The following is a 26,213-nucleotide window of genomic DNA, read 5'->3' on the forward strand; positions in this document are numbered from 1 at the left end:
ACTGATTGACTGACTGACCTGGAACCTGTTATGCACTGAAGGGACAAATAAACTGGTATAGACGTATGTATTCAAATACAGAGATACGTAAACAGGCAGAATACAGTGCTGCAGTCAGCAAAGCCTATATAAGACAACAAGTGTCTGGCACAGTTTGTTCGATTGGTTGCTGCTGCTATAATGGCATGTTATCCAGATTTAAGTGAGTTTGAATGTGATGTTATAGTTGGTGCATAAGTGGTGGGACACAGAATTTCTGAGGTAGCGATGAAGTGGGCATTTTCCTGATTCACCATTTCATGAGTGTACCGTGAATATCAGGAATCCGGTAAAACGTCAAATCTCTGACATCGCTGCGGCCAGGAAAAGATCCTGCAAGAATGTGACCAATGATGACTGAAGAGAATTGTTTGACGTGGCAGAAGTGCAACCCTTCCACAAATTGCTGCACATTTCAATGCTGGGCCATCAACAAGTGTCAGCGTACGAACCATTCAATGAAACCTCATTGATATCGGCTTTCAGAGCCGAAGGCCCACTTGTGTAACCTTGATGACTGTAAGACACAAAGCTTTACGCCTCGCCCAGACCTGTCAACACCGACATTGGACTGTTGATGACTGGAAACATGTTTCCTGACCGGACGCATCTTGTTTCAGATTGTATCAAGCGGATGGATGTGTACGGGTATGGAGACAACCTAATTATCCATGAACCCTGCATGTCAGCAGGAGACTGTTCAAGCTGGTGGAGGCTCTGTAATGGTGTGGGACACCGCTGCTGTCACATTGTTGTCCTGGAGGGACGTTGGTCAGTGTGCGATTGGCTGACCTCCTTTCACAGCTTTCTCTTCTCTGTCGTTTCTGACTGGCATGCCAGCACTGACTTTATGCCATAACATTCCTACCCCCCCCCCCCCCCTCCCCAACTCCAAAGTGATGGACTGTCGTCGTGTATGGAGCACAACAGGGGAGGAAGGCAGGAGTGTGGATGCTCTGATAGACCAGAAGCCGTGGCTGCAGGGGACGTCAGACTTTTGGTCATACGCTGCCATGCGGCCTTCACTCTGGTGTAACCATCCGGTGGAAAATCCCCAGAAGGGTAAGCGTCCACATCCTGAGGCCCATACCGAGATGTAGAAGCCATGGCTGCTGCGGTGTGGGTGGGTCCAGCTCCATCGGTAGGATGAGAGGATACAGAGGAGGCGAAGGCTCCGTCTCCATGTTATCATCCCGTGGCATCATGATGACACCCTCTGGTGGCTGCTGTGGCCGTGCTGTCCTCAGGATCCGTGAATCTGGGGGAAGAGATACAGAAGGATCACTGTGCACGTGACAGTGACAAATTTGATTGTGATGTCGGTGCTGCAATCCGTCTGGGCCTGAAATGAGATACATACACGTGCCAAGTTGACGAAGGATCTCGCCTTGTGCCCACCATCTGCTGCCACTAAAAACCCTGAAAAACACAATATCATGTGGTGCAAAGCGATACTTGTGGCCTTCCTTCGGCGCTGGATGTTGGGGAGAATGGAGCAGGTGGAGCAGTGTCCGAAGGCGGCGGTGGTAAAGCAATGCAGTTGGCGATAGCCCATCTCATGGATGCGAACAATATGAAGTGACAAACAGGTGCAATGCTTGATCCCTGGTGTGTGCAGTGTGAAGTTTGGCCATCTGCTGCTTGAAGGTTCTGACAAAACGTTCTGCTTTGCCATTTGACTGGGGATGGAACGGAGCACAAGTTAGTTGCTGTATGCCATTGCGCTCACAGATTGTTTCAGATTCATTTGACATGAACTGAGGGCTGTTGTCTGAAATTATGACTTCAGGTAAACCTTTGAGGTAAAAAACAGAGGACAACACCTGAACTGTGCTAAGTGACATTGTCGAGTTCATTGGCAGAACAAAAGGAAACTTGCCGTAAGAGTCTACACAATAAACCAACAAATGTTCCAAAAAGAACCCACAAAGTCTGTGCACATGTTGCCATGGTGACTGCGACTTAGGCCAAGCAGAGAATTTCTGTTTCGAAGTGGACTGATTTTCCACTCATGCATGACACTGTGACATCATCTGTTCTATTTGGGTGTCCATGCCCTACCAGTTACAGTGTCGGCGCGCTAACGGTTTTATACTAACAATCCCCAAGTGTCCTTGGTGAAGTAAGTGCAACACTGCTTTTTGCAAATCTTTGGGGATCAACACACGTGACTGTCCACTGTCATTTTGAACAAGAATCACACCTTGCTGTATAGCGAGGCTATGCCAATGTGCAAAGTATCAGTGCACTACAGAGTTCTTCATGCTAAGCAATGAGTAAGTCCAAGATGTGCGAAAGTATTTTAGCAAAATGTTCAAATCTGAATCAGCTTCTGTGGCCTGTGGAATTTTCCTATAGTTCAGAGGAAAGGATTGAAGCAATTCAGAATCGTGAGCATCGATGTGACAAGAAGTCTGTATCAGGGCCAGTCAGAAGATGTGAAAGTGCGTTCACATTACCATATTGAGCTGTCGGACGATATACAATCTCGTATTGGTATTGAGAAAACAACAAAGCCCATCTTTGCAATTTTTGGGCAGTTCGTACAGGAACCGTCTTCATCAGATGAAACGAGGACTGCAGTGGCTTGTGATCTGTTACTAAATAGAATTTTCTGCCATACAAATAGTGGTGGAATTTGGTGACACCATACTTAATAGCCAATGCCTCTTTCTATATTTGTGAATAGTTACACTGAGCTTTGGACAACACTTTTGATGTGAAAGCAGTAGGCCTGTCTTTATCACCAAATCTGTGCAAAAGCACTGCACTGATTCCGAAAGAGGTAGCGTCAACTTGAAACACAACTGGTTTGTCATGATCAAAGTGAACCAAGCATTGGGTCAATGCATCTTTAAGTATTTCAAAAGCTTCTTGGCACTCATCTATCCAAACAAAGGAGACGTTCTTGCGACACAAGTGATGCAATGGAGCTGCAATTTGTGCAGCATTCGGTATGAGTATAATAGTTCATTTTTCCATAAGACCGACTGCAGTTCTGTGACATTGCAAGGAACTGGCAGGTTACATATGGCTAGTAAATGTGACTGAAGAGGATGTACATCCTGACTATTCATGACATGACCAAGATACTGCAACTCAGGTTTAAGAAAATCACCCTTGTCCAAACTACACTTTGGTACTGCATTAGAAACACACAAAACAAAGCACACAAATTTGAAATGTGTTCTTCAGGTGTACGACCTGCTATGACAATATCGTCCAAATAATTTGAACACTTTGGTACTTGAGCAGTCAGCTGTTCCAAATACCATCAGAAAATGGCAGGTGCAGAAGCACTACAGAAAGGCAAGCACAAATGTTTAAACAAGCCCAAATCAGTGTTCACAACACACACAGTTTGAGATTCTTCATCTAATGGTATTTGAAGATATGTGTCGCACAAGCCAGTTTTTGAAAAGTAGTGACTAGTGCCTAATCTGTCCTTGAGATCCTCTGGGTGTGGCAATGGATAAGTATAAATCACAGTTTGTGGGTTGATTGTAGACTTAGTCAACACAGAGGCAAATGCGACCTGAAGGTTTGGGGAGCAAAACCAGTGGACTTAACCATTGACTAGCTAGTATAGGCACAATAGCTCCACTATCTTTCAATTCTTTATGTTCAGCAGCTACTTTGTCCCATAATGCAATGGGAACAGTTCTGGCCCGGCAAAATTTTGTTTGAGCATTGTCTTTCAGCATAAGATGTGCAACAAAATTTTTAGCCTTGCTTAAACCTTCAGAAAAGAGTTCAGGGAATTCTTTCAGCAAGCTAGCTACACTCTCTTTGGCACTGAATGCAGTCACTAACAACAAATTATGCTGAATTTGAAAGCCAAACAAATAAAATGAATCAAATATGTTCTACAGTCATGGATTGTAGCATGGTGAAAGTCACAGTTCGCATATGTGAGCGATACATGGCTGGCAAAATACATTTTCCAAGAACGGGAATGTCTTGGCCATTATAAGCCATCAGGTGCTTGCTAGTTTTAGACAGGCGTGGGGAGCCTAACAATTCATATGTGTAACTATTCAGCAGTGTAACAATGGCAACTGAGATTTCACACGTCTTCCAGCTAGATGCAAATGAACAAAAGTTTGTTGGACTGGCATAGCACTGAAGAAACATTTTGCTTGCTAGTTTTGCTAATGCCTGCAGCAGGCTTTGAATACACTGCTTTGATTACATGGACCTTGTGACTAGATTTTTGTGAGAGGTCAGAATTGTTATGTTTGTTCCGTTGCAAACATATGGATTGTACGTGACCGTTCTTGCCACAAGCGTAACACTGTGCTTGTCTAGATGGGCAATCTTGGTGTTCATGCCATGAATAACACCTAGGGCCTGACTTAATTCTATTCACTGATGGAGGTGCCTGTTTAGAGAACTGTTTACGTGGCTTTGGGCGTGCGTGCTGTTGCTGCTTACTGGGCCAGTTGTGAGCAAAGGATGACTCAACCTGACAAATTGGTGGCTCCTCAAATTTATTGGCCGTACAGCATCTGAATCATACTGATTTAGAATTTGCACTACATGATAAAATGATGAATCTGACTGTTTCAAAATCTGTTCTCTAAGTTTGACATCGGTTACATTGTACACAATCACATCACGCAACATACCTTCTGAATATAAAGAACCGCAAGCACATTTGAATTTGCATTATGTCATCATACCACGCAAATCTGTTACCCACTCATGATAAGTTTGTTCTGACCTTCTCGTCCAAGCCGGCCGGTGTGGCCGAGCGGTTCTAGGCGCTTCAGTTTGGAACCGCGCGACCGCTACGGTCGCAGGTTCGAATCCTGCCTCGGGCATGGATGTATGTGATGTCCTTAGGTTAGTTAGGTTTAAGTAGTTCTAAGTTCTAGGGGACTGATGCCCTCGGATATTAAGTCCCATAGTGCTCAGAGCCATTTGAACCATTTTTTTTCTCTTCCAATGAAAGAATTGGTACCTAGCTGCCACCAGATTCACTTTTTGGTCATAATAGTTAGAGAACCTACAACCAGAACATAGGAAAGTTCACTCAGAGTGGCATTTGGGAACAATTTCTGAGTGAGACAGAAGATTGCTCTTCCTGCTGTTGACAAAAAGTAATGTAGTTTCACAGTAACTGATACTTTGTGAGCAATGATGTGGGCTTCAGACTGTTGCAACCACTCCAGCCATTCCTCTTATTTTTTGCTAAACTGGTGAAAAGGTGGTCGCATTGCATTTGTTGCTTGGTTGTCCAATAACTGCTGTACTGTGTTTAGAAGGGTTGCAATCTTCTGCGTCTAAAACTGAAACATCTGTGTTAGCTGCACTGCATCTATCATTTGCAGTGCAGGTGCCTGAGCAGCGAGTGGGAGAGGTGGGTTGCACATTTTGGAGTAGACAATACAAGCAATAAAAATAAACACACAAGAAGAAAATGTCTTCAGTGCCCACCCGAGAACATTGAATAGAAAAAACACTAGAAGAGTCACTGTTAAAACATGTAAACACACCCTTACAAAGAAAAGACAAGGTAGAATTAAGGCACCAGCAAAACACTCAAGCCCATGACAAAACAAAACAGAGACAATCTGTGGCCACTGTTTCTCTGGGTTCAAAACTTTCCTAACAGGTTGTCGCTATGTTATTCCTCCTGCATCATCAATGTCATGTTATTTGTACATCTCGTTGCCATGTCCTTGTGGCTAGGAATCCTGCATACTCAGTTCGCTGGACAATCAATCAAACAACTCATATTAATGAGTTTTATTACAACAAGACAAGTACAAATACTTAACTTAGATCTGAGAATTCTTCTTGTCCTTTATACATGATCATCCACAAGTGAAATTACACAGATGTGCCGGAAGCAAGAGTCTGTCAACTGAACTGCAGTGACGGCTGATCTCTAACTGTGCTACAGAGAGAATGCTAATGAAGAGGCTACAATGTGTTGCCTAATGAAGTGGCTAACGTTGAAGCTGCTATTGAAGTGGCTACCACCAGGCGGGTGTGACGCTTATGTTGTCTTCACCTAGGATCCGCTGCTGTCTCGTTGTCGTCCTGGAGGGAGGTCAGTCAGCATGCGCATGACTGACCTCTTTTCATGGTCTTCTCTTCTCTGTCATTCCCAACTGGCATGCTGGCGCTGACTTTACACTGTAACATGAAGAATGAGAAAAAGAATAACACAGACTGAAAATGAGATAAGAGGTGATATGCCATGAGTTACAGTCACAAATACGCATAAATGACAACACATTTTCAGAAGATAAAGCTAAAAATTGCTCAGCAGATCAACAATTTCATTCCAAAGTGGTTCCCTAAAATAACAGAAAACCACATATAGAGTGGTACAAAATAGGTTTTAGAAATTATTTGTGTACTGTGGTTTAATTGTAGGCCATAAATGATTCTCCTCATGATATAGTTGTATTGCAGCTCTGAAAATTCTATAGCTCACTCACCAATATCTCAGTTCACATTTTAGACTGGAATTAGTAACATTGGAATAGTGCGTGTTGATCGTAGAGACATTTTACACAAATCCTGACTAATCAGTGTGGTGAGACATGCATTCAAGAGCACACTGCTCCAAGAACAATCCCACCCGAAATGACCACTGCTCAGTGAGATTACAGTAAAGAATGGAAGTAAAATTGTGATGAAAAAATTTAAGCATCCTCCAATACAGATTTTGTATGTTTTCCCTGTTTTTTTAACAGGTTGATAAATTGTTTTGAAAAGACCGGACTCCCACATTATTCCAGGAAGGGTCATTCAGGATGACCATCCTCGGTTTTAGCACTGGGGGGTGTGGAACTAGTGCAAACCTTATTCAATGAGGAGCCCACTGCATCAACAAGACATGCAGTCCAGCAACTCAAGTTTTCACAACAGTCTCTCCAGAGGATAATGAAAAGGAAACTTTATCTTTCCCCTAACAAAATTCAATGGTACCAATCTTTGAAGGACAGGGATATGGAGCTTTGATACTCTTTCGGAAATGAGATGATTCAGGCCTTTGAAAATGGGACAGTTGATACAGGTCATATCTGTTGTAGTGATGAGGAATGCTTCCATCTCCATGGGTTCATCAACAAATAGAACTGGCACTACTGAGCTGTTGCAAGCCACATCTTCAAACTGCTACTCTACGTCATCAACAAAAAGTCACTATTTGGTGCACAACCAGTACACAGTGTATTATTGTGTCCATTTTTATTGATGGACCTGTCACAGAAGACAAATACAGACAGGTACTGGAACATAAATTTGTACCAGCTGCACAACACAACCAAATCCTCCAAAACTAATGGTTTATGCAGGATGGAACACATCCAAGCTGTAAAGCAGATGTGTCAGATTTCTTGTAGAGTCAAGGATCAGATCATTGCCCAGGACACCTTAACATTCACTGGAGTGGCCCCCTTATAGTCCTGATCTCAACTTATGTAATTATTTTTAATGGGGTTATATGAATGACAATCTTCAAAGATGCAGCTACAACACTCAGAGATATTGGTTCTGCAGTGTCAAAAAAGATTGATGCAGTCTAAAATAATGTTCTTCAGAGAGTCATCACAGAATTTAGTTCGAGGCTCTACTCACACATTGCTGCAGAAGGAAAGCCCTTTGAAGACCTTCTGTATTGATTTTCAGATTGTCTGCTATAGCATAAATACAGTAATAAGAATCTGTCACCCCATGTTTTGTTATAGTAGAGAAAAACTTACTGAGACCTATTTTATGCCCCTTGTATGCACCAGAAAGCAGGAATTAAGCAGTTATGTACAGCACACATGGCAGGAGATATGGGGGACAAATTAAGAGAAGATGGAACATCAGATATAAAAAGCCCACAAGAGCATGGAAATATTTTGCCAAGGCAACTAGGAACTGACTACAGGAAATGTAGGCATGGAAAGCATAATGATGTACATCTAGAAACAGTTTTTCACCTCTTCACCCTCCAAGAAAATTATCATATTTGTAAGAGGGAAACAAAACAGAAACAGTAAATGTTAAGAAGTGTATGGCAGACAATATATTTTCAAAATTATTAGAGCATACAGTATAAAATCAAATGTAATGCTGGAGTGTACTCTTCTGTCCTGCATTTATCCTCTCTTTCTTTCCTCTCCCATGCCCAACCTCTTATTTTTCCTATCTCATAACCCATTACGGAGAGGGAGAGGAGAGTGGAGGTGACCTCTTCCGTGTGTGCGCGTGCCCACTCACCCCCCCCCCCCCCCCCCCCACACACACACACACACACACACACACACACACACACACACACACACAAAAACAGTGGACATATAAGTAGTACATGCACTGTCTGATCAAAAGGACCCAGACACCCTGTGCAATGTGGAACTGACCACTAGATGTCAAGAGAGGCAGACATGCCAGTATAAAAGGAGTGTGGAGAGTATTGTGTTGTCGGTAGAGAAGCAGTAAAAGCAGAATAGGTTTTTCGGAACTCGGTGACTTTGAACATGGACTAGCCATTGGATGACAAATCCATCGGTCATTTGAGCTGTTCTAAAGCTGTACAAGTCAGCCGTTGGTGATGTGATTATGATGTGGAAATGCAAAGGAACAGGCACAGCTGAACCAAGACCAGGTAGACCACATGTACTGACAAACAGGGACTGTCAACTATTGTATAGGGAGGTTGTAAAAATGTGCACAAAATCGGTGGAAAGAAGTACTTGTGAGTTTCAAAGTGCTACCGACAGTGCAGCTAGGACAATGGCTGTGCATAGGGAGTTAAAAAAAATGGGGTACAGTGATTGAGCAACTACTTGTAAGCCATACATTTCTGTAATCAGTGCTAAGTGATGCTCAAGGTGGTGTAAAGAGCGATGCATCTGGGCAGTGGCTGAGCAATTTGTGAAGAATTGTGCCACTGTCTGTGGCAATCCAATGGAAGGGTTTGGGTTTGGCAAATGTCTGGAGAATGTTACCTACCATCGTGTGTCATGCCAATAGTGAAATACAGTTGGAGGTGGTGCTGTAGTGTGGAGGAACACAATGGAACACCTTCAGGATGAGTTAGGATGTCAGTTTCGCTCCAGACTTAAGTGTCCGACATCACCACCACCACTGGTCGCAGCTGTTGAGGAAGAATGGGCACCCATTCCTCCAAAGACATTCACACACCTCATTGAAAGTGTCTCCAGCATAGTTCGAGCCATCATAAAGGTGAAGGGTTGTTACCCCCTTATTAATGTCCACTAACAGGTGTCCAGATACTTCTGATCAGGTAGTGTACAAGGCGTTGGCAGTACCCACTAAACAAAACAAAATCAAATGATTAACAACAAAGCACTGAGTGGAAATCACAACAAGCCACAGATGAATTTCGTGAGTTCTGGGTAATATAGAGACTTCAAATTTTTAAAAAAATGAAATGTCCAGAGAAATAACATGCAATCCACAAAAAATGAACTTCCGAAATCCAAGAAGAAACAACCACTAAAATTTGCAGCATAGATTTGACTCCATCCTCAACTGATGAGTAAAAGCAGTTGTGATGAAAACTTCTGGAAAGGATCAATAAATACTTTAAGAAATTTGTGTAAATTAAAAATGTAAACATTCGTCTGTCCAAAATCTTAAATTCCTGAAAATTCTTCACCAATTGCTTTGAATTTTGACACATTGCATTCAAATAACAGTGTGTGTTTTTTATACAGGGTGGTCCATTGATCGTGACTGGGCTAAATATCTCACGAAATAAGCGTCAAACGAAAAAACTACAAAGAACGAAACTTGTCTAGCTTTAAGGGGGAAACCAGATGGCGCTATGCTTGGCCCACTAGATGGCACTGCCATAGGTTAAATGGATATCAACTGTGTTTTTTTAAATAGGAACCCCCATTTTTTATTACATATTCTTGTAGTACGTAAATAAATATGAATGTTTTAGTTGGACCACTTTTTTCGCTTTGTCATAGATGGCGCTGTAATAGTCACAAACATATGGCTCACAATTTTAGACGAACAGTTGGTAACAAGTAGGTTTTTTAAATTAAAATACAGAACATAGGTATGTTTGAACATTTTATTTTGGTTGTTCCGATGTGATACATGTACCTTTGTGAACTTATCATTTACGAGAACGCATGCTGTTACAGCGTGATTACCTGTAAATACCACATTAATGCAGTAAATGCTCAAAATGAAGTCAGTCAGCCTCAATGCATTTGGCAGTACGTGCAACGAAATTCCTCTCAACAGCGAGGAGTTCGCGTTCCATAATGTTCGCACATGCATTGACGATGCGCTGACACATGTTTTCAGGCATTGTCGGTGGATCATGATAGCAAATATCCTTCAACTTTCCCCACAGAAAGAAATATGGGAACCAGAATGAGATTTTCACTCTGCAGCGGAGTGTGCGCTGATATGAAACTTCCTGGCAGATTAAAACTGTGTGCCCGACCGAGACTCGAACTCGGGACCTTTGCCTTTCGCGGACAAGTGCTCTACCATCTGAGCTACCGAAGCACGACTCACGCCCGGTCCTCACAGCTTTACTCCTGCCAGTATCTCGTCTCCTACCTTCCAAACTTTACAGAAGCTCTCCTGCGAACCTTGCAGAACTAGCACTCCTGAAAGAAAGGATATTGTGGAGACATGGCTTACCCACAGCCTGGGGGATGTTTCCAGAATGAGATTTTCACTCTGCAGCCGAGTGTGCGCTGATATGAAACTTCCTGGCAGATTAAAACTGTGTGCCCGACCGAGACTCGAACTCGGGACCTTTGCCTTTCGCGGGCAAGTGCTCTACCATCTGAGCTACCCAAGCACGACTCACGCCCGGTCCTCACAGCTTTACTTCTGCCAGTATCTCGTCTCCTACCTTCCAAACTTTACAGAAGCTCTCCTGCGAAGGAGAGCTTCTGTAAAGTTTGGAAGGTAGGAGACGAGATACTGGCAGAAGTAAAGCTGTGAGGACCGGGCGTGGGTCGTGCTTCGGTAGCTCAGATGGTAGAGCACTTGTCCGCGAAAGGCAAAGGTCCCGAGTTCGAGTCTCGGTCGGGCACACAGTTTTAATCTGCCAGGAAGTTTCAAATATGGGGATGTCAAATCCGGTGAAGGTGCGGGCCATGGTATAGTGCTTCAACAACCAATTCACGTGTCATGAAATATGCTGTTCAGTATCGCTTCAACCACACGCGAGCTATGTGCCGGATAGCCATCATGTTGGAAGTACATCGCCATTCTGTCATGCAGTGAAACACCTTGTAGTAACATCGGTAGAACATTACGTAGGAAATCAGCGTACATTGCACCATTTAGATTGCCGTCGATAAAATGGGGGCCAATTATCCTTCCTCCCATAATGCCTCACCATACATTAACCCGCCAAGATCATTGATGTTCCACTTGTCGCAGCTATCGTGGATTTTCCGTTGCCCAATAGTGCATATTATGCCGGTTTATGTTACCGCTGTTGGTGAATGACGCTTCGTCACTAAATAGAACCCGTGCAAAAAATCTGTCATCATCTCGTAATTTTTCTTGTGCCCAGTGGCAGAACTGTACACGACATTCAAAGTCGTCGCCATGCAATTCCTGGTGCATAAAAATATGGTACGGGTGCAATCGATGTTGATGTAGCATTCTCAACACCGACGTTTTTGAGATTCCCAATTCTCGCGCAATTTGTCTGCTACTGATATGCGGATTAGCCATGACAGCAGCTAAAACACGTACCTGGGCATCATCATTTGTTGCAGGTTGTGGTTGACGTTTCACATGTGGCTGAACACTTCCTGTTTCCTTAAATAATGTAACTATCCGGCGAATGGTCCAAACACTTGGATGATGTCATCCAGGATACCGAGCCACAAAGATAGCACATGCCCATTGGGCATTTTGATCACAATAGCCGTACATCAATACGATATCGACCTTTTCTGCAATTGGTAAACGGTCCATTTTAACAAGGGTAATGTATCACGAAGCAAATACCGTCCGCACTGGCGGAATGTTACGTGATACCACATACTTATACATTTGTGACTATTACAGCGCCATCTATCACAAAGCAAAAAAAGTGGTTCAACTAAAACATTCATATTTCTTTATGTACTACATGAATATGTAATAAAAAATGGGGGTTCCTATTAAAAAAAAAAAACCACACACACTTGATATCCGTTTGACCTATGGCAGCGCCATCTAGCGGGCCAACCATAGCGCCATCTGGTTTCCCACTTCAAGCTAGACTAGTTTCGTTCTTTGCAGTTTTTTCGTTTGATACTGATTTCTTGATATATTTGGCCCGGTCACTATCAATGGACCACTCTGTATACTTACTATATACACACAAATCATGTTTTTGCGTGATACTCTAAAGAATATTCATATGGATACAGATTATATATTTTTTAAAAAACAACGTATGGGTTTTCTGTTAAAACCTTGCAAGAAAGAGGCTACTGTGCTTTTCAGTGGTTGGAATTAGTGTGGTTTTGTTTTCTTTCTCACGACTCTGATTGTTGAGTATTTAAACCATTAGAAAAATTGTTTCTCCCATACATACTCTTTCTCATTAAATATATTTTTAAACAGAAACTGTGTATACAGCAATGTGCCATTTTGTTTTCTCCATTGCAATCTGTTTCCACAGAAAACAGAAAAGTTGTATTTGTGGCTTATCAGCTTATGATTACAATACTACTACAGAGTCTGAATTTGCAATAATAATAAACAAGGCTCAAGATCAGAGGGAGGGAGAGGAGTAGATAAACAGAGAGGGGGAGGGAGGATATTGACATAGAGGGGGGGGGGGGGAAGGAGGAGATGAACAGAGATGTAATTAGAGTAAATTTTTTTGTCATAAATGTGTATCTGATAAGAAATGAAAATCTAATTTGAAGAATCTCCTGGTGTTACACATGTCAGATTCATGCTACACAAACATTTAGAAGAAACATTCTCAAACTTGAACATGGGATTTACTGTAGACACAGACGGATGTGGTATATGAGTTCCATCCTGGCAGGAGAGGTGGTGTCAAGATGGGCATACAACCGCCAGTTACTGCTTATGGTCCCACAACTCATATAACAATGCTGATACCATAGAGAAATGGGAAAAAGTGCAGAAGAAACCTTAGTGTCACAGTGCCCCCCCCCCCCCCCCCCCCCCCCAGATGAAGGTACACACACTTAAATTAGATGTGTAACACCAGGAGATGTTGCAAATTAGATTTTCATTTCTTATCAATTATGACAAAAAAATTTACATTAATTACATAATGCAGTGTTACCAACATCCTTGATATGTGAAATCATATGCTTCCCAAAGATGGTGCACAGCATGCCATTTGCGATGTGTTCTCTTTACCCTAGGACTGAAGCAATTATGTCAGCCATACTACTTACACATTCAAAGAATGTTGTACAGAACAAGCACCATCACATAAAAAGAAATTGCTCATATCAGCAAATTGTCTCAAGAATTCTAGATGGATGAAAATTGACTGTTTACTTACCTCTGTGATTTGCAAAATATATCTTGCAAAGGCTTTGAGCCGTATTTTCACCTAAATGATTACTTCTAAAGCCACCCGTGTTTTTGGGGAGATTTTCTTTGTCAGGGCTCATCATGTTTGAACGTGTGGTTTGTTTCTGGACCCTGTGACAGATATTGCTCTACAATGTTCTATATATGTTATTTATTCTGTCTTATTACTGGAACTGACAAGTGGTCCTTTTTTGCTATCTTGGTACTGGAAGATTCATGGTAAATGCAGACTGATAATGAGGAGTATCTTCATTTGCAATTGATTTAGGTTCTTAAATTACTAAAAGTACTTCTCTGCCTGTATTGTTGCTCTACAGCATGACCCTTACTGAAAGATCTGTTGAACAGTTTCAATAACTTTAAGCTTTGCAAAGTCACTGTAATCATGAAAGTACGTTTTTTGCTGGTGCATATTGGCAAAAACATCATGTTTCATGCATTACCTATTCTCTGTTGATATTGTTTCCTCTCACTCATCACAACTAAAGATAATGTGCATTGTGTTCTTCACTCACGCTTAAGCAAATTATCAGTACCTATAACTATTAATGCAATTAGTTATCACAAATATTTTTCTTCCCATTGATCTGTCATTAATTTGCTATCTTTTCCCTCTGTTGTTGACTGTTGACCTGGGAGTCTTCCCATACTGGTTGCTGTATGGGCACAGTTCAGTTGTGTTGACCTGTAACAGAAGTCTGAAAACTTGTTGTTTCCCATTGCCAATGCCAGATGTTATGTAGTGATTGATTGATTGAATTGAAATGAAGGAAAAGTTTGGGTACTATTTATAAAAATGTTCAGTATGGCCAAAATCAGAAGCAATATTTTTAAAGCCACTGCTGTGCCAAGACACTGTAAACACACCATAAGGAAATCTACATCTATGTCTACATCTACATCCATACTCCGCAAGCCGCCTGACGGTGTGTGGCGGAGGGTACTTTGAGTACCTCTATCGTTTCCCCCTTCTATTCCAGTCTCATATTGTTTGTAGAAAGAAATATTGTCGGTATGCCTCTGTGTGGGCTCTCTGATTTTATCCTCATGGTCTCTTCGCGAGATATACTTAGGAGGGAGCAATATACTGCTTGACTCCTCAGTGAAGGTATGTTCTCGAAACTTCAACAAAAGCCCGTACCGAGCTACTGAGCACCTTTCCTGCAGAGTCTTCCACTGGAGTTTATTTATCATCTCCGTAACGCTTTCACGATTACTAAATGATCCTGTAACGAAGTGCACTGCTCTCCGTTGGATCTTCTCTATCTCTTCTATCAACCCTATCTGGTACGGATCCCACACTGGTGAGCAATATTCAAGCAGTGGGCGAACAAGTGTACTGTAACCTACTTCCTTTGTTTTCAGATTTCATTTCCTTAGGATTCTTCCAATGAATCTCAGTCTGGCACCTGCTTTACCGACAATCAACTTTATATGATCATTCCATTTTAAATCACTCCTAATGCCTACTCCCAGATAATTTATGGAATTAACTTCTTCCAGTTGCTGACCTGCTACATTGTAGCTAAATGATAAAGGATCTTTCTTTCTGTGTATTCGCAGCACATTACACTTGTCTACATTGAGATTCAATTGCCATTCCCTGCACCAAGCGTCAATTTGTTGCAGATCCTCCTGCATTTCAGTACAATTTTCCATTGTTACAACCTCTCGATATACTACAGCATCATCCGCAAAAAGCCTCAGTGATCTTCCAATGTTATCCACAAGGTCATTTATGTATATTGTGAATAGCAGCGGTCCTACGACAGTCCCCTGCGGCACACCTGAAATCACTCTTACTTCAGAACACTTCTCTCCATTGAGAATGACAAGCTGCGTTCTGTTATCTAGGAACTCTTCAATCCAATCACACACTTTGTCTGATGGTCCATATGCTCTTACTTTGTTCATTAAATGACTGTGGTGAACTGTATTGAACACCTTGAGGAAGTCAAGAAACATGGCATCTACCTGGGAACCCGTATCTATGGCCCTCTGAGTCACGTGGACGAATAGCGCGAGCTGGGTTTCGCACGATCGTCTTTTTCGAAACCCATGCTGATTCCTGCAGAGTACATTTCTAGTCTCCAGAAAAGTCATTATACTCGAACATAATACGTGTTCCAAAATTCTACAACTGATCGACGTTTGAGATATTGGCCTATAGTTCTACACATCTGTTCGACGTTCCTTCTTGAAAACTGGGATGACCTGTGGCCTTTTCCAATCCTTTGGAATGCTACGCTCTTCTAGAGACCTACGGTACACCGCTGCAAGAAGGGGGGCAAGTTCCTTCGCGTACTCTGTGTAAAATCGAACTGGTATCCCATCAGGTCCAGCGGCCTTACCTCTTTTGAGCGATTTTAATTGTTTTTCTATCCTTCTGTCATCTATTTTGATATCTACCATTTTGTCATCTGTGTGACAATCTAGAGAAGGAACTACAGTGCAGTCTTCCTCTGTGAAATAGCTTTGGAAAAAGACATTTGGTATTTTGGCCTTTAGTTTGTCATCCTCTGTCTGTCTGTTGAAAATACTTCCATCAGTTACCCTACAGGTACTTCCTTCAAGCATTTTATGGGCATGGGGAATCCAGTTTAAAGTCATGACTACTAATGCTAATGCCATTTGTGGTAATCATTTAAGGCTTTTTGGATGTATTATTGACCAGTAAAAAAAAAAAAAAAAAAAAAAAAAAAAGAAGAAGAAGAAGAATCATGCCTCACAATGAAATCCATGTAAGACATTTCTACCTCTAAATTACATTTTCAAAGAAGCATATGTGAAGTTACATAAAGTGGTGGTTATGTCATGCCATTTGCATGGCTGTCAATTATTACAGATTGTCCATTATTGTTATGGATTTATCACCCTACTTAGAGAATTATGGGATGTTACTAAAAATTATGGAAACAAACATTTTACAATTTGATGTTTTTAAGAAAAAGTTGGAAAAGGTGCTGTGTACATTTTGCTAATCATGTACTACTATTACTACTATTAAAATGTTGTAAAGGTTTCTTTCATGAGTACGTAGGAAGCCTATCTATGAATAATTTTGTCACCACAACTTACTGAGATAGGTGACACCAAAAAATTTTTCTTCCCTGCGTCAGTTTAAAGGGTAGGAATGAAACTGCTTTCATACCAGGCTACGTCACAAGCTTCAAGGCATTCATCTGTCAGCTGTTGTGGCTTTTGTAACCAGGTAATATTTGTAATCTGTTGAGTGAAGAGCTTCTAAGAAAAGGAATTCCCTGGAAAAACTGCATTTCATTTGCATGTGATGATGCAAATACACTGGGGGTCATATAAAAGGAGTTGCTGCTTTTTTTAAAGAAAGTTCAACTGCACATAAGAATACAAATTTATTTCTGCCACTTGCTTCATTTAGCTGAACAAAGAGGTGTGAAAAGCCTCAAATATTTTGGTACTGAAGATTTTGTAATCGATCTTCATTACATTCTCCTAAAAGTTGAAACAGACAGTCTACTTTTAAGCTTTGTCAAAATATATATGTCCCTAAACCCCCTAAAGTACTGAAGTACATCTGCACAAGATGGCTCTCTTTGCTCCAATCAATACAAAGAATAATTGAACAGTGGGAACCTTAGGTAAAATCTTTCAGTGATGAAGCTTCAAAAAATATAAACAATCCTCAGTTAAGTTGAATACACTCTATTATGAATGATCCAGTTGTGAATCTATATCTTCTTTTTTGCATAATACGCTTTTGTTACTTACCAAAGCAGATGTATTCCTTCAGAAACAAGAGCCAGTAATTCATAAATTTCGTAGCATCCTAAATACCTTATTTACAGAAGTGATTGTAAGATTTATCAAACCGGCTGTCTGCAAGAACTGAAATGCACATACACACTCACACAAAGGAGATGAAGATATTGTCATTGGTGTCGACGTTAGAAGCTACATTCATCATGTGAGGTTTGAAAAATCTTTTGCTATAAAATTTTATGAAGATATCAGAAGTTTTTTGTCAACTCATGTAGTTACATGAGAGAAAAATTTCCATTAGATGATGACTTCTTAAAAATATTAGTAAAGTTGAATGAGCCATTTTCTGATATCCTGAGTGGATATGAAAAAAACACAGTAGAACTTCAATATTTCAAGATACCAGTTTGGTGATTTTCCACTTTTAACCTGATTTATTTATTTATTTATTTATTTATTTTTTTTTTTCATTTACAATTTCAGAGTGTCTGAAATATAGAATTTAAAGGCCCAACTCAAGCTTCTAAGTTCTAAAATTTCTGGGAAAGCCCCCTCCCGAAACCTGCTTCCATGTTTGCCATGTGATTGCCAACAGACTGGTCTGAAAGTTGGCAGCCATGCATTTGTTACATGTGAAAACGGAAAAGAATAATTTTATACAATCATAGAGTTGTTTGCTAGTTTTAACTGCTTTGAAGCACAAACATTTCAGCATTTGTAATATACAGCTTTTAAAATAATTACATTCTCTGTTTGGTTTGCATAAAAGGTTGAAAACAGAAAAGCAGAGACAAATGGATGTGTATTTTGGAAGGCATGTCTCTTTGTGGTCTCTTTCACAGTGTCTTAATTGAATGGCATCAGCACTGTAGTATCCAAATTAGATTGTGCAAGCTGATTGCTTGTGAAGGGAAATGAGGACTTTGAGTTGTTATCAGGACAGATTGTAAATACTGAGACATTCAGTCATTGTGTACTTGTGTTTGTAGCCTAACTATTTTGCTAAGAACTTACAGGAACACCTTCTTTTAAAGCTGGCATTAAAATACAAGGCAAACATCTTACCTTTTTGAAACAATTGTATAGTGAAAACTGTGTTTTCACATAAGAGAAGAGGATGTTACCTTATCACTACTAAGAAAAGTTAATGTTTCATTGCAAATAATTGTTGCATACTGAATAATCAACATGGGGTTCACTCCTTTAAGAAAAACAGGCAAAAAATTGTTGATTTATTGTGAACACTTTATTTGGAAATATAGTGACATACTATATGTTGAAACCTCCTGCAGTTGCAGGGGGGGGAAAAAAAAAAGAAAAAAAAAATCCTTGAAATTCGGCTGATTCCTACTTATGAATGTGTTACATGATAAATTCAGTAGTGCCAATAATGTAAAGGAGGACCATATATTGGGCATCAAAATAGGCAGACAGACAACATTGAAAGTAAAGTCTGTAGGTTGTTATGCCGTGTCATGTTCCTCTTCAATTATGTCTACACAATTAAAGTTTTGAACACTCTTCTGAAATTTCCTGATGTTCATGTTTAGCTGAGTGCTGTCAAAAACCAATGACATGTTCACGTATAAAAGGGAGCTTTCCCCCACATATTCTAAAGAAGTGAGGTTGTTCGGTAAAACTCTTCCAGTAACTACTGGCAGGCCATTTTCATTGGACAGAAATATGTGTTAATCTATAGAAGATCTGACAACACTTTTGTATAGAAAGTCTACAAACACAAATGGGTATCTAAATTCCCTTGTGCACCACCACCCATCCCAGAAGCAAGCAGTGCTCAACACACTGTCTTCATGTGCCTTTCACATTGGTGAATGGCTTGGAATCAGAGATGGATTTCATAAAGAAGACAAGACTGTGTGGCTTATTCATAGATTTTTCAAACAAAATATTATTAGTTATGCTAAAAAGGAGGACAAGGAATCATCATCTCACACTGTTATGGAACCTAACAATACAAGAGAAGGAAAGTTGCTACTCACCATATAGTGGAGATGTTGAGTCGCAATAGGCACAATAAAAATATTCACACAATCATAGCTTTCGGCCATTTGCACACGCACCTGTGTGTGTGTGTGTGTGTGTGTGTGTGTGTGTGTGTGTGTGTGTGTGTGTGTGCGCGCGCGCTGACAAAGGCCTTACTGGCTGAAAGCTATGATTGTGTGAATATTTTTATTGTGCCTATTGCGACTCAACATCTCTGCTATATGGTGAGTAGCAACTTTCCTTCTCTCGTATTGTTACATTCCATCCTGGATTTTCCATTGTCTGTTAGGCAACCATTAGTTTCTAGTGTTACTGAGTGCATCAGCAAAATTCTATGGAAAAATGGCATACAGACAACATTTTTCAATCAGAACAAAATAAAAGACTTTTTCTGAAACAAAGTGACAGCACCTGATTACCTCCGCACTGTGGTAGTCTATGAAGCCATGTGTCGCTGTGACATAGTATGTATAGGTAAAATGGGAAGGACATAACAACCACCTCACATGCCATTGGAAGTATGAAATCTGCAGAAGCAGAACATCGTGAACTGTGGGTAAGACATTGATGTCAACAACTTGTGTGTGCTGGCCAAGAAAACCAACATTTATTGAAAGAAAGTCTGAGAAGCAGTTGATATTTCCTAGGAAAAAGGTAACTTCAGTAGAGAAGGCAGCCATAGGCTTCCTGCCATGAAAGAAGTAAATACACCACCACCATCATGATGAGCACAAACAAACAGGAAGCTGCCTCTGCAGCACAATAATAATACTGTGATAAACATGTCTCCTCTCTTGCTCTGATTGTTTCACTTTCTTTCCAACAACGATAGCTCACCAATAGTAGCTGGAAGAATTTTACCCGATAACTCCACTTCTTCAGAATAAGTGTGGGAAAACTCCTTTCTATAAGTGAACAGGACACTATTTTTTGACAGGGTTTAGTTAAACATAAGCACCAGAAGATCCTGAAGAAGATCACAGCAGAGGGGTCCAAGTGTCAGTCATGTAGAAAAAATTGAAGAGTACCTAGATGCAGCCTAACAACCTAGAAGATCCTACCTTCAATGACAATGGCCATGAAAATCTGCAGTTTTGCAATTGTGATAAGATCCAAGGGTGTCACAGATATTGTGCATAAAAAAGAAAACATGAAGTTCTTCTTGATCAGTTGTTACTGCAGTCACAATCTATTCTTTATGTGATTCATTTAGTTTCAGTTTATAATTATTGTTCAGTATTCCTTTGTTAATTTGAAATTCTTGTTCATATTTACAGTATGAATCAGATGAAGGTATACAGAAGATCTTTAACAAAGGCTTGGAGACACTACGATACCAAATTGCATGTTTTGATATGGGATCAATTCTGATCAAACCTGTTCAGAGGATATTGAAGTATCCTCTTATTCTTAATGAACTTATAAAGGTAATATGGTTATTTTGAAACTTATCTTCAAAAGTTGACAACATTATTTTTCATAATAATGTGGAGATTTTACAAATTTCTTATTTTAATAAAATACTGACACAGTTGTTAATTGTTTTTAGTGATATTCATAAATTTTCATATATTCAAGTGTAGCAGTGTTTGCTTAGCTTATCATAAACTTTCAGTGCATTTTCATTAATTTTTCTAGTGACAATATGTTACATCTTATTTGTAGCATTTGTGAGCAGCAGCAAAAATAATAATACTTACAGGCTTAAGTTATGTTAGTACTGAGGGTGATAATATTCCACAATACAACTTTCACTGGCCATTAATTTTTAAAATAGTGTAAAAGATGAGATGCTCCAGCTTCTCAAATGGGTGAAACGATGAATAGATAATTGTATTCATAATGGACATATTTACAATCTGTGTGCAGAGAGGTGGAGAGCAGCTCATGCTTAGTCTTCAAAAGAGCACTCCTCCCCCTCCCCCCCACCCCTCTTTCCCACACCCCCTGCATCCACTAAGATTCAGTGCAAATGTAAAAAGGAGTTCTTTCCTGATGTTTAAGTAATTAATTCACCAAATAATGAAACTATAATAAGAGAAATGCAAAATCTACTGTAATTCAAAACATGGTAATACTGTTATTTTAAATGTTGGTGATAATGCCATCTAATCAAACTTTTTGCCAGTTCATGAAATTTTTATATATATTATTTTGCTTTCTGAAGTGAGATCTGTGTAGTGTAATTCTGGCATTTGTAAGTTATTTCCAGTGCACAGAGGATGATCACAAGGACAAACCTGCTCTCCTGGATGCTGTAAGAACAATAACAGATGTGGCAACATACATCAATGAATACAAGAGGAGGAAAGATATTGGTAAAGTTGTGTCACCTCACAATAATAAATAAATATACGTAATGGATGATTCACTCATTTTCATCATCTGATCACTCATTGCCTTAATATTTATGTTGGAATATTTATACGTGAAAAGTGAAAGAAAACTGATATAAGGACAAATTGTACCCATTTACAACTACTTAAATATTACAGCCTATGTTTATGAAAATGTGCAAAAATTCATGATTTGCACAATGTGTAACAAAAAGACATATAACAGTCAATTTAACTTTCTAGACAAAACCTTTACAGCCTGTAGTATTCCTGTCCCAAGAGAAGAATTACAAAAGAATAAGGAACAAAGTTGCTCACATTATACAGCATTTCAAGTAGTTCCTCAGTGCATCATTGCCCTCTCGGGCAGCCATATTACTCGGTCATGGTATAATGCCATATATATAATAAAAAAGTAGCACTATTAATACCAAACATTATCAAATATCATACTTTGGTGCCTTGAAATTAGTGGACAATCTCTATCGATGTAACCCCATATGAAAATTTGTTGCACAGCACTTAGGATCTTATGATTCTTTATGAAATTTGCCATTCTTTCTTTGCTGACGATTTCAGCAGTTCTATGCAGTAGCTTACCTTTATGTTTAGGAACTGCTTTACTTCATTTCTCTAGTACAAAATTCATTAAAAAATTTAACATGATTTGTTACATAGCTACAAAGATACTTTATTTCAGAAATTTTGTATTTTAGCGGTAAAATTATTTTCATGACTTCTAAATTAAAATTGAGCAGAGAGATGTGAAACATATATTGCAATTTGAAAAACAAATGGGAGATTGAATTGGAGGTGAAAATTGATAAAATGTGAAGAATGTGTCAAAAGTGATTATCTTGGTTTTTCAATAATGAGATGAATAAAGGCACATCTCTTTGCTCTTATAGTCTGTCATTGATAACGTAATATAAATCAGTTGTTCCTTTTTAACTTTTCATTATGTACGTTTCAAATTCCATTAGTGCTGAAATATCTGGAAGATGGCAATTCTACCATATCACAAAAGATGGCCAGATTATCTTTACATTCAGTAGCAAAGAAGTCTTCACGATTGGGAGCAATGTTTACATCAAGCTTAGGACTCAGCTCTGCGGTAAGAAATGTTTCTACATTCCTCTCCAAAGTACTTTTGTCTAGATGAGGCTATTAATGTTGGAAGAAGTTAACTACATACACTGCCTGACAAAGAAAGTGAATCACCTAGAAGGGGAGAGAAAACAAAATCAAACTTCAAGGGTTGAGAGGATGTGTGATGTCATATTTCAGTGCTTATGATTCTGAGTCAAATTTACAAAGAACTTGGCCCATTTGTTAGTGTGAGACTACACCCTCTTTGGTCTGGATGCTTGCACAGATTTTTTTAGCAAGGGTGTCATAAAGCTATTCTATCCTCTTCCAAGGAAAGCTGGCTCACAACTGTTGTAATTGTTCCTTTATATTGTGGATACAGGCACTGAGGTGGAGTTGATGTCCAAACTGGTACTACATATGTTCTTTCAGGGATAGATCTGGGGATCTTTCAAGCTGTGGGAGTACCTCAACATCATGCAGACAGTTCATAGAGACATGTTTCCTGTTGAAAAATGACACCACAATTCTGTGGTTTGAGAGGTAATGCTTGAGGATGCTGGATGTCCCTGATGTACTATTGTGCATCAGAGCTCCCTCAGTCACTACCAGCCATAAACTGAAGTCATACATGATGGATACCTGCACAGTGATATGGGGAGTAACACCTATGTGCCCCTTCAAAACATTGGAAGCAAGGGACCTCTCCCCATATCGCCACCATGCTCGCCAGTGCTGGTGATCTGGGGTAGTGCAGAGCTCGGGTTCATCACTAAACACGATGTGATGCCATTCATTGGCAGTGCCAGCTTCTCAGTCACAGAACCACTACGGATGCAGCCATTTGCGATATGGTGTTAACAGCAGCGTATGCACAAGTGAGAATTCCCAAGTCCAGCTGCTGCTAGTCTCCAACCAGTGGTGCAGGCTGGCACACAATGTTGCAAGGCATCTATTACTTGTTCTCAAATAGCAGGCAGAGATGTGAATGGATTACGATGTACTTGGTGGAAAATACGGTGATGCTCCCATGTGGTAGTCAGATGTGATCAATTATAATATTTACAATGAGTATTCCTGAAATATAATACAAGTCACTGTTTTCAATTAACAGACTGAGTGAGTCACATTTACACTATGTGATCAAAAGTATCCGGACACACCCCAAAACATGAGTTTTTCATATAGGGTGCATTGTGCTGCCACCTACTGCCATGTACTCCATATCAGTGACCTCAGTAGTCATTAGACATCATGAGAGAGCCGAATGGGGCACTCTGTGGAACTCATGTACTTCGAACATGGTCAGGTGACTGGCTGTCTCTTGTATCATACGTTAGTATGTGAGATTTCTGCACTGCTAAACATCCCTAGGTCCACTGTTTCTGATGTGATAGTGAAGTGGAAACATAAAGGGACTCATACAGCACAAAAGCGTACAGGCCGACCTCGTCTGTTGACTGACAGAGACCGCTGACTGTTGAAGAGGGTCATAATGTGTAATAGGCAGACATCTATTCAGACCATCACACAGAAATTCCAAATTGCATCAGGATCCACTGTGAGTACCAGGACAGTTAGGCGGGAGGTGAGAAAACTTGGATTTCATGGTTGAGTGGCTGCTCATAAGCCACACATCACGCCAGTAAATGCCAAACAATGCTTCGCTTGGTTTCCAGAGTGTAAACATTGAATGATTGAACAGTGGAAAAACGTTGGGTGGAGTGACGAATCACAGTACACAATGTTGCAATCCAATGGCAGGGTGTGGGTCTGGTGAATGCCCGGTGAACGTCATCTGCCAGCGGGCGTAGTGCCAACAGTAAAATTCGTAGGCGGTGGTGTTATGGTGTGGTCGTGTTTTTCATGGAGGGGGCTCGCTGCACCCCTTGTTGTTTTGCGTGGCACTATCACAGCACAGGACTGCATTGATGTTTTAAGCACTTTCTTGCTTCCCACTGCTGAAGAACAATTCAAGGATGGCGATTGCATCTTTCAACATGATCAAGCACCTGTTCGTAATGCACAGCCTGTGGCGGAGTGGTTGCATGACAATAACATCCCTGTAATGGACTGGCCTGCACAGAGTCCTGACCTGAATCCTATAGAACACGTTTGGGATGTTTTGGAATGTCGACTCCATGCCAGGCCTCACTGACTGACATTGATATCTCTCCTGCTTGAGGATGCTGGATGTCCCTGATGTACTATTGTGCATCAGACCTCCCTCTGTCACTACCAGCCATAAACTGAAGTCATACCTGATGGATACCCACACAGTGATATGAGGAGTAACACTCTGTGACGAATGGGCTGCCAATCCCCTAAGAAATCTTCCAGCACCTGACTGAACGTATGCCTACAAGAGTGGAAGCTGTCATCAAGGCTAAGGGTGGGTCAACACCATATCGAATTCCAGCATTACCAAAGGAGGGTGCCATGAACTTGTAAGTCATTTTCAGCCAGGTGTCTGAATACTTTTGATCACATAGTGTATATGTAGACTGCACAAACGTTTGTTTACATTTTTAACTGACGTTTAATATGTGGGATTATCAATTAAGTCAGTGTACAATACTCTGTATTTACATTTATTAGTGTCATTTAGACTTGATACATTGAAGATACCAATTTTTATAGTTTTATTAGGTCATTTTCACATGTACATAAATGTTTGCTTATATTATAAATATGGGGGATAATCAGTAGGTGTAGCTTACTGTAGGTTACTGTTTAATTCTTTAATAATATTCACTAGATAACCTCTAGCAGATTACTGTAGGTCACTGTTTTTATCTTCTTTAGTATTCACTAGATAGCCCCTAGCAGGAAAATAAGTGCCAGATCTAGCTTCCAACATACATTTTTATTGTTTTTCATTGTTGAGTGTCCTTTTTGCCAACTAGAGTGTAGTCGTTAACCTTGTGTGGCAGTAGGTTTCCTTAAGTTTCTTATAGTAAATCACATATTAGCTAGATGGATACAGACTGTGTCTGTTGTGTGCGGCTGAAGGAGGAGTTAAACACAGTCGAAACACAGCTGTAAGCTTTGTTGGCCACAGTCAGCAGGCTCCAGAGTGCCACCTTGATGTGTGGTGGGTATGGGGTGCCTGGGGCAGCCTCTGCTGTACTAGATGTGCAGGGGGGATATCACAGCTCTGTCACTGAGCAGACATCAGGTGCGACTGAGCTGACCTCAGGTGCGACTGAGCCGTCCAGCCCACTCTCACCTCAGTGTGGGTGGCGGACTATGTCGAGGTCTCGAGCCTCAAGGCAAAGGCTGCATGGGGGACGCAGGTTCCTGCCAAATCCCATGCACTTTACTAATAGATTCAGTGCACAATCTGTTCAGGGGGTGGGGCTGAGGCTAAGCTGGTTGAGAATGCACCTTCTGCCAGGATAGTGGCCACTCCTTTAGCAAGTTCGGGACAGGTATGTGGGATAGGGATTTGTTAGTTATTGGGAGCTCCAATGT

General features: G+C 40.5%; 1 protein-coding gene across 2 annotated transcripts in view; it reads left to right on the top strand.

Annotated features, from left to right (window-relative positions):
* LOC124722025 (dynamin-binding protein-like) overlaps positions 1-26,213 on the top strand; it is a 213,651-nt gene that overhangs the window by 87,018 nt on the left and 100,420 nt on the right. For both annotated transcript variants that reach the window (XM_047247207.1, XM_047247208.1), the window contains exons 12-14: positions 20,592-20,741; positions 21,527-21,632; positions 22,634-22,764. In XM_047247207.1, coding sequence (XP_047103163.1) covers positions 20,592-20,741; positions 21,527-21,632; positions 22,634-22,764 — 387 coding nt within the window. The remainder of the gene's footprint in view (positions 1-20,591; positions 20,742-21,526; positions 21,633-22,633; positions 22,765-26,213) is intronic.

This window comes from Schistocerca piceifrons, chromosome X, assembly GCF_021461385.2.
Source record: "Schistocerca piceifrons isolate TAMUIC-IGC-003096 chromosome X, iqSchPice1.1, whole genome shotgun sequence".
NCBI classification, from domain to species: Eukaryota; Metazoa; Arthropoda; class Insecta; order Orthoptera; family Acrididae; genus Schistocerca; species Schistocerca piceifrons.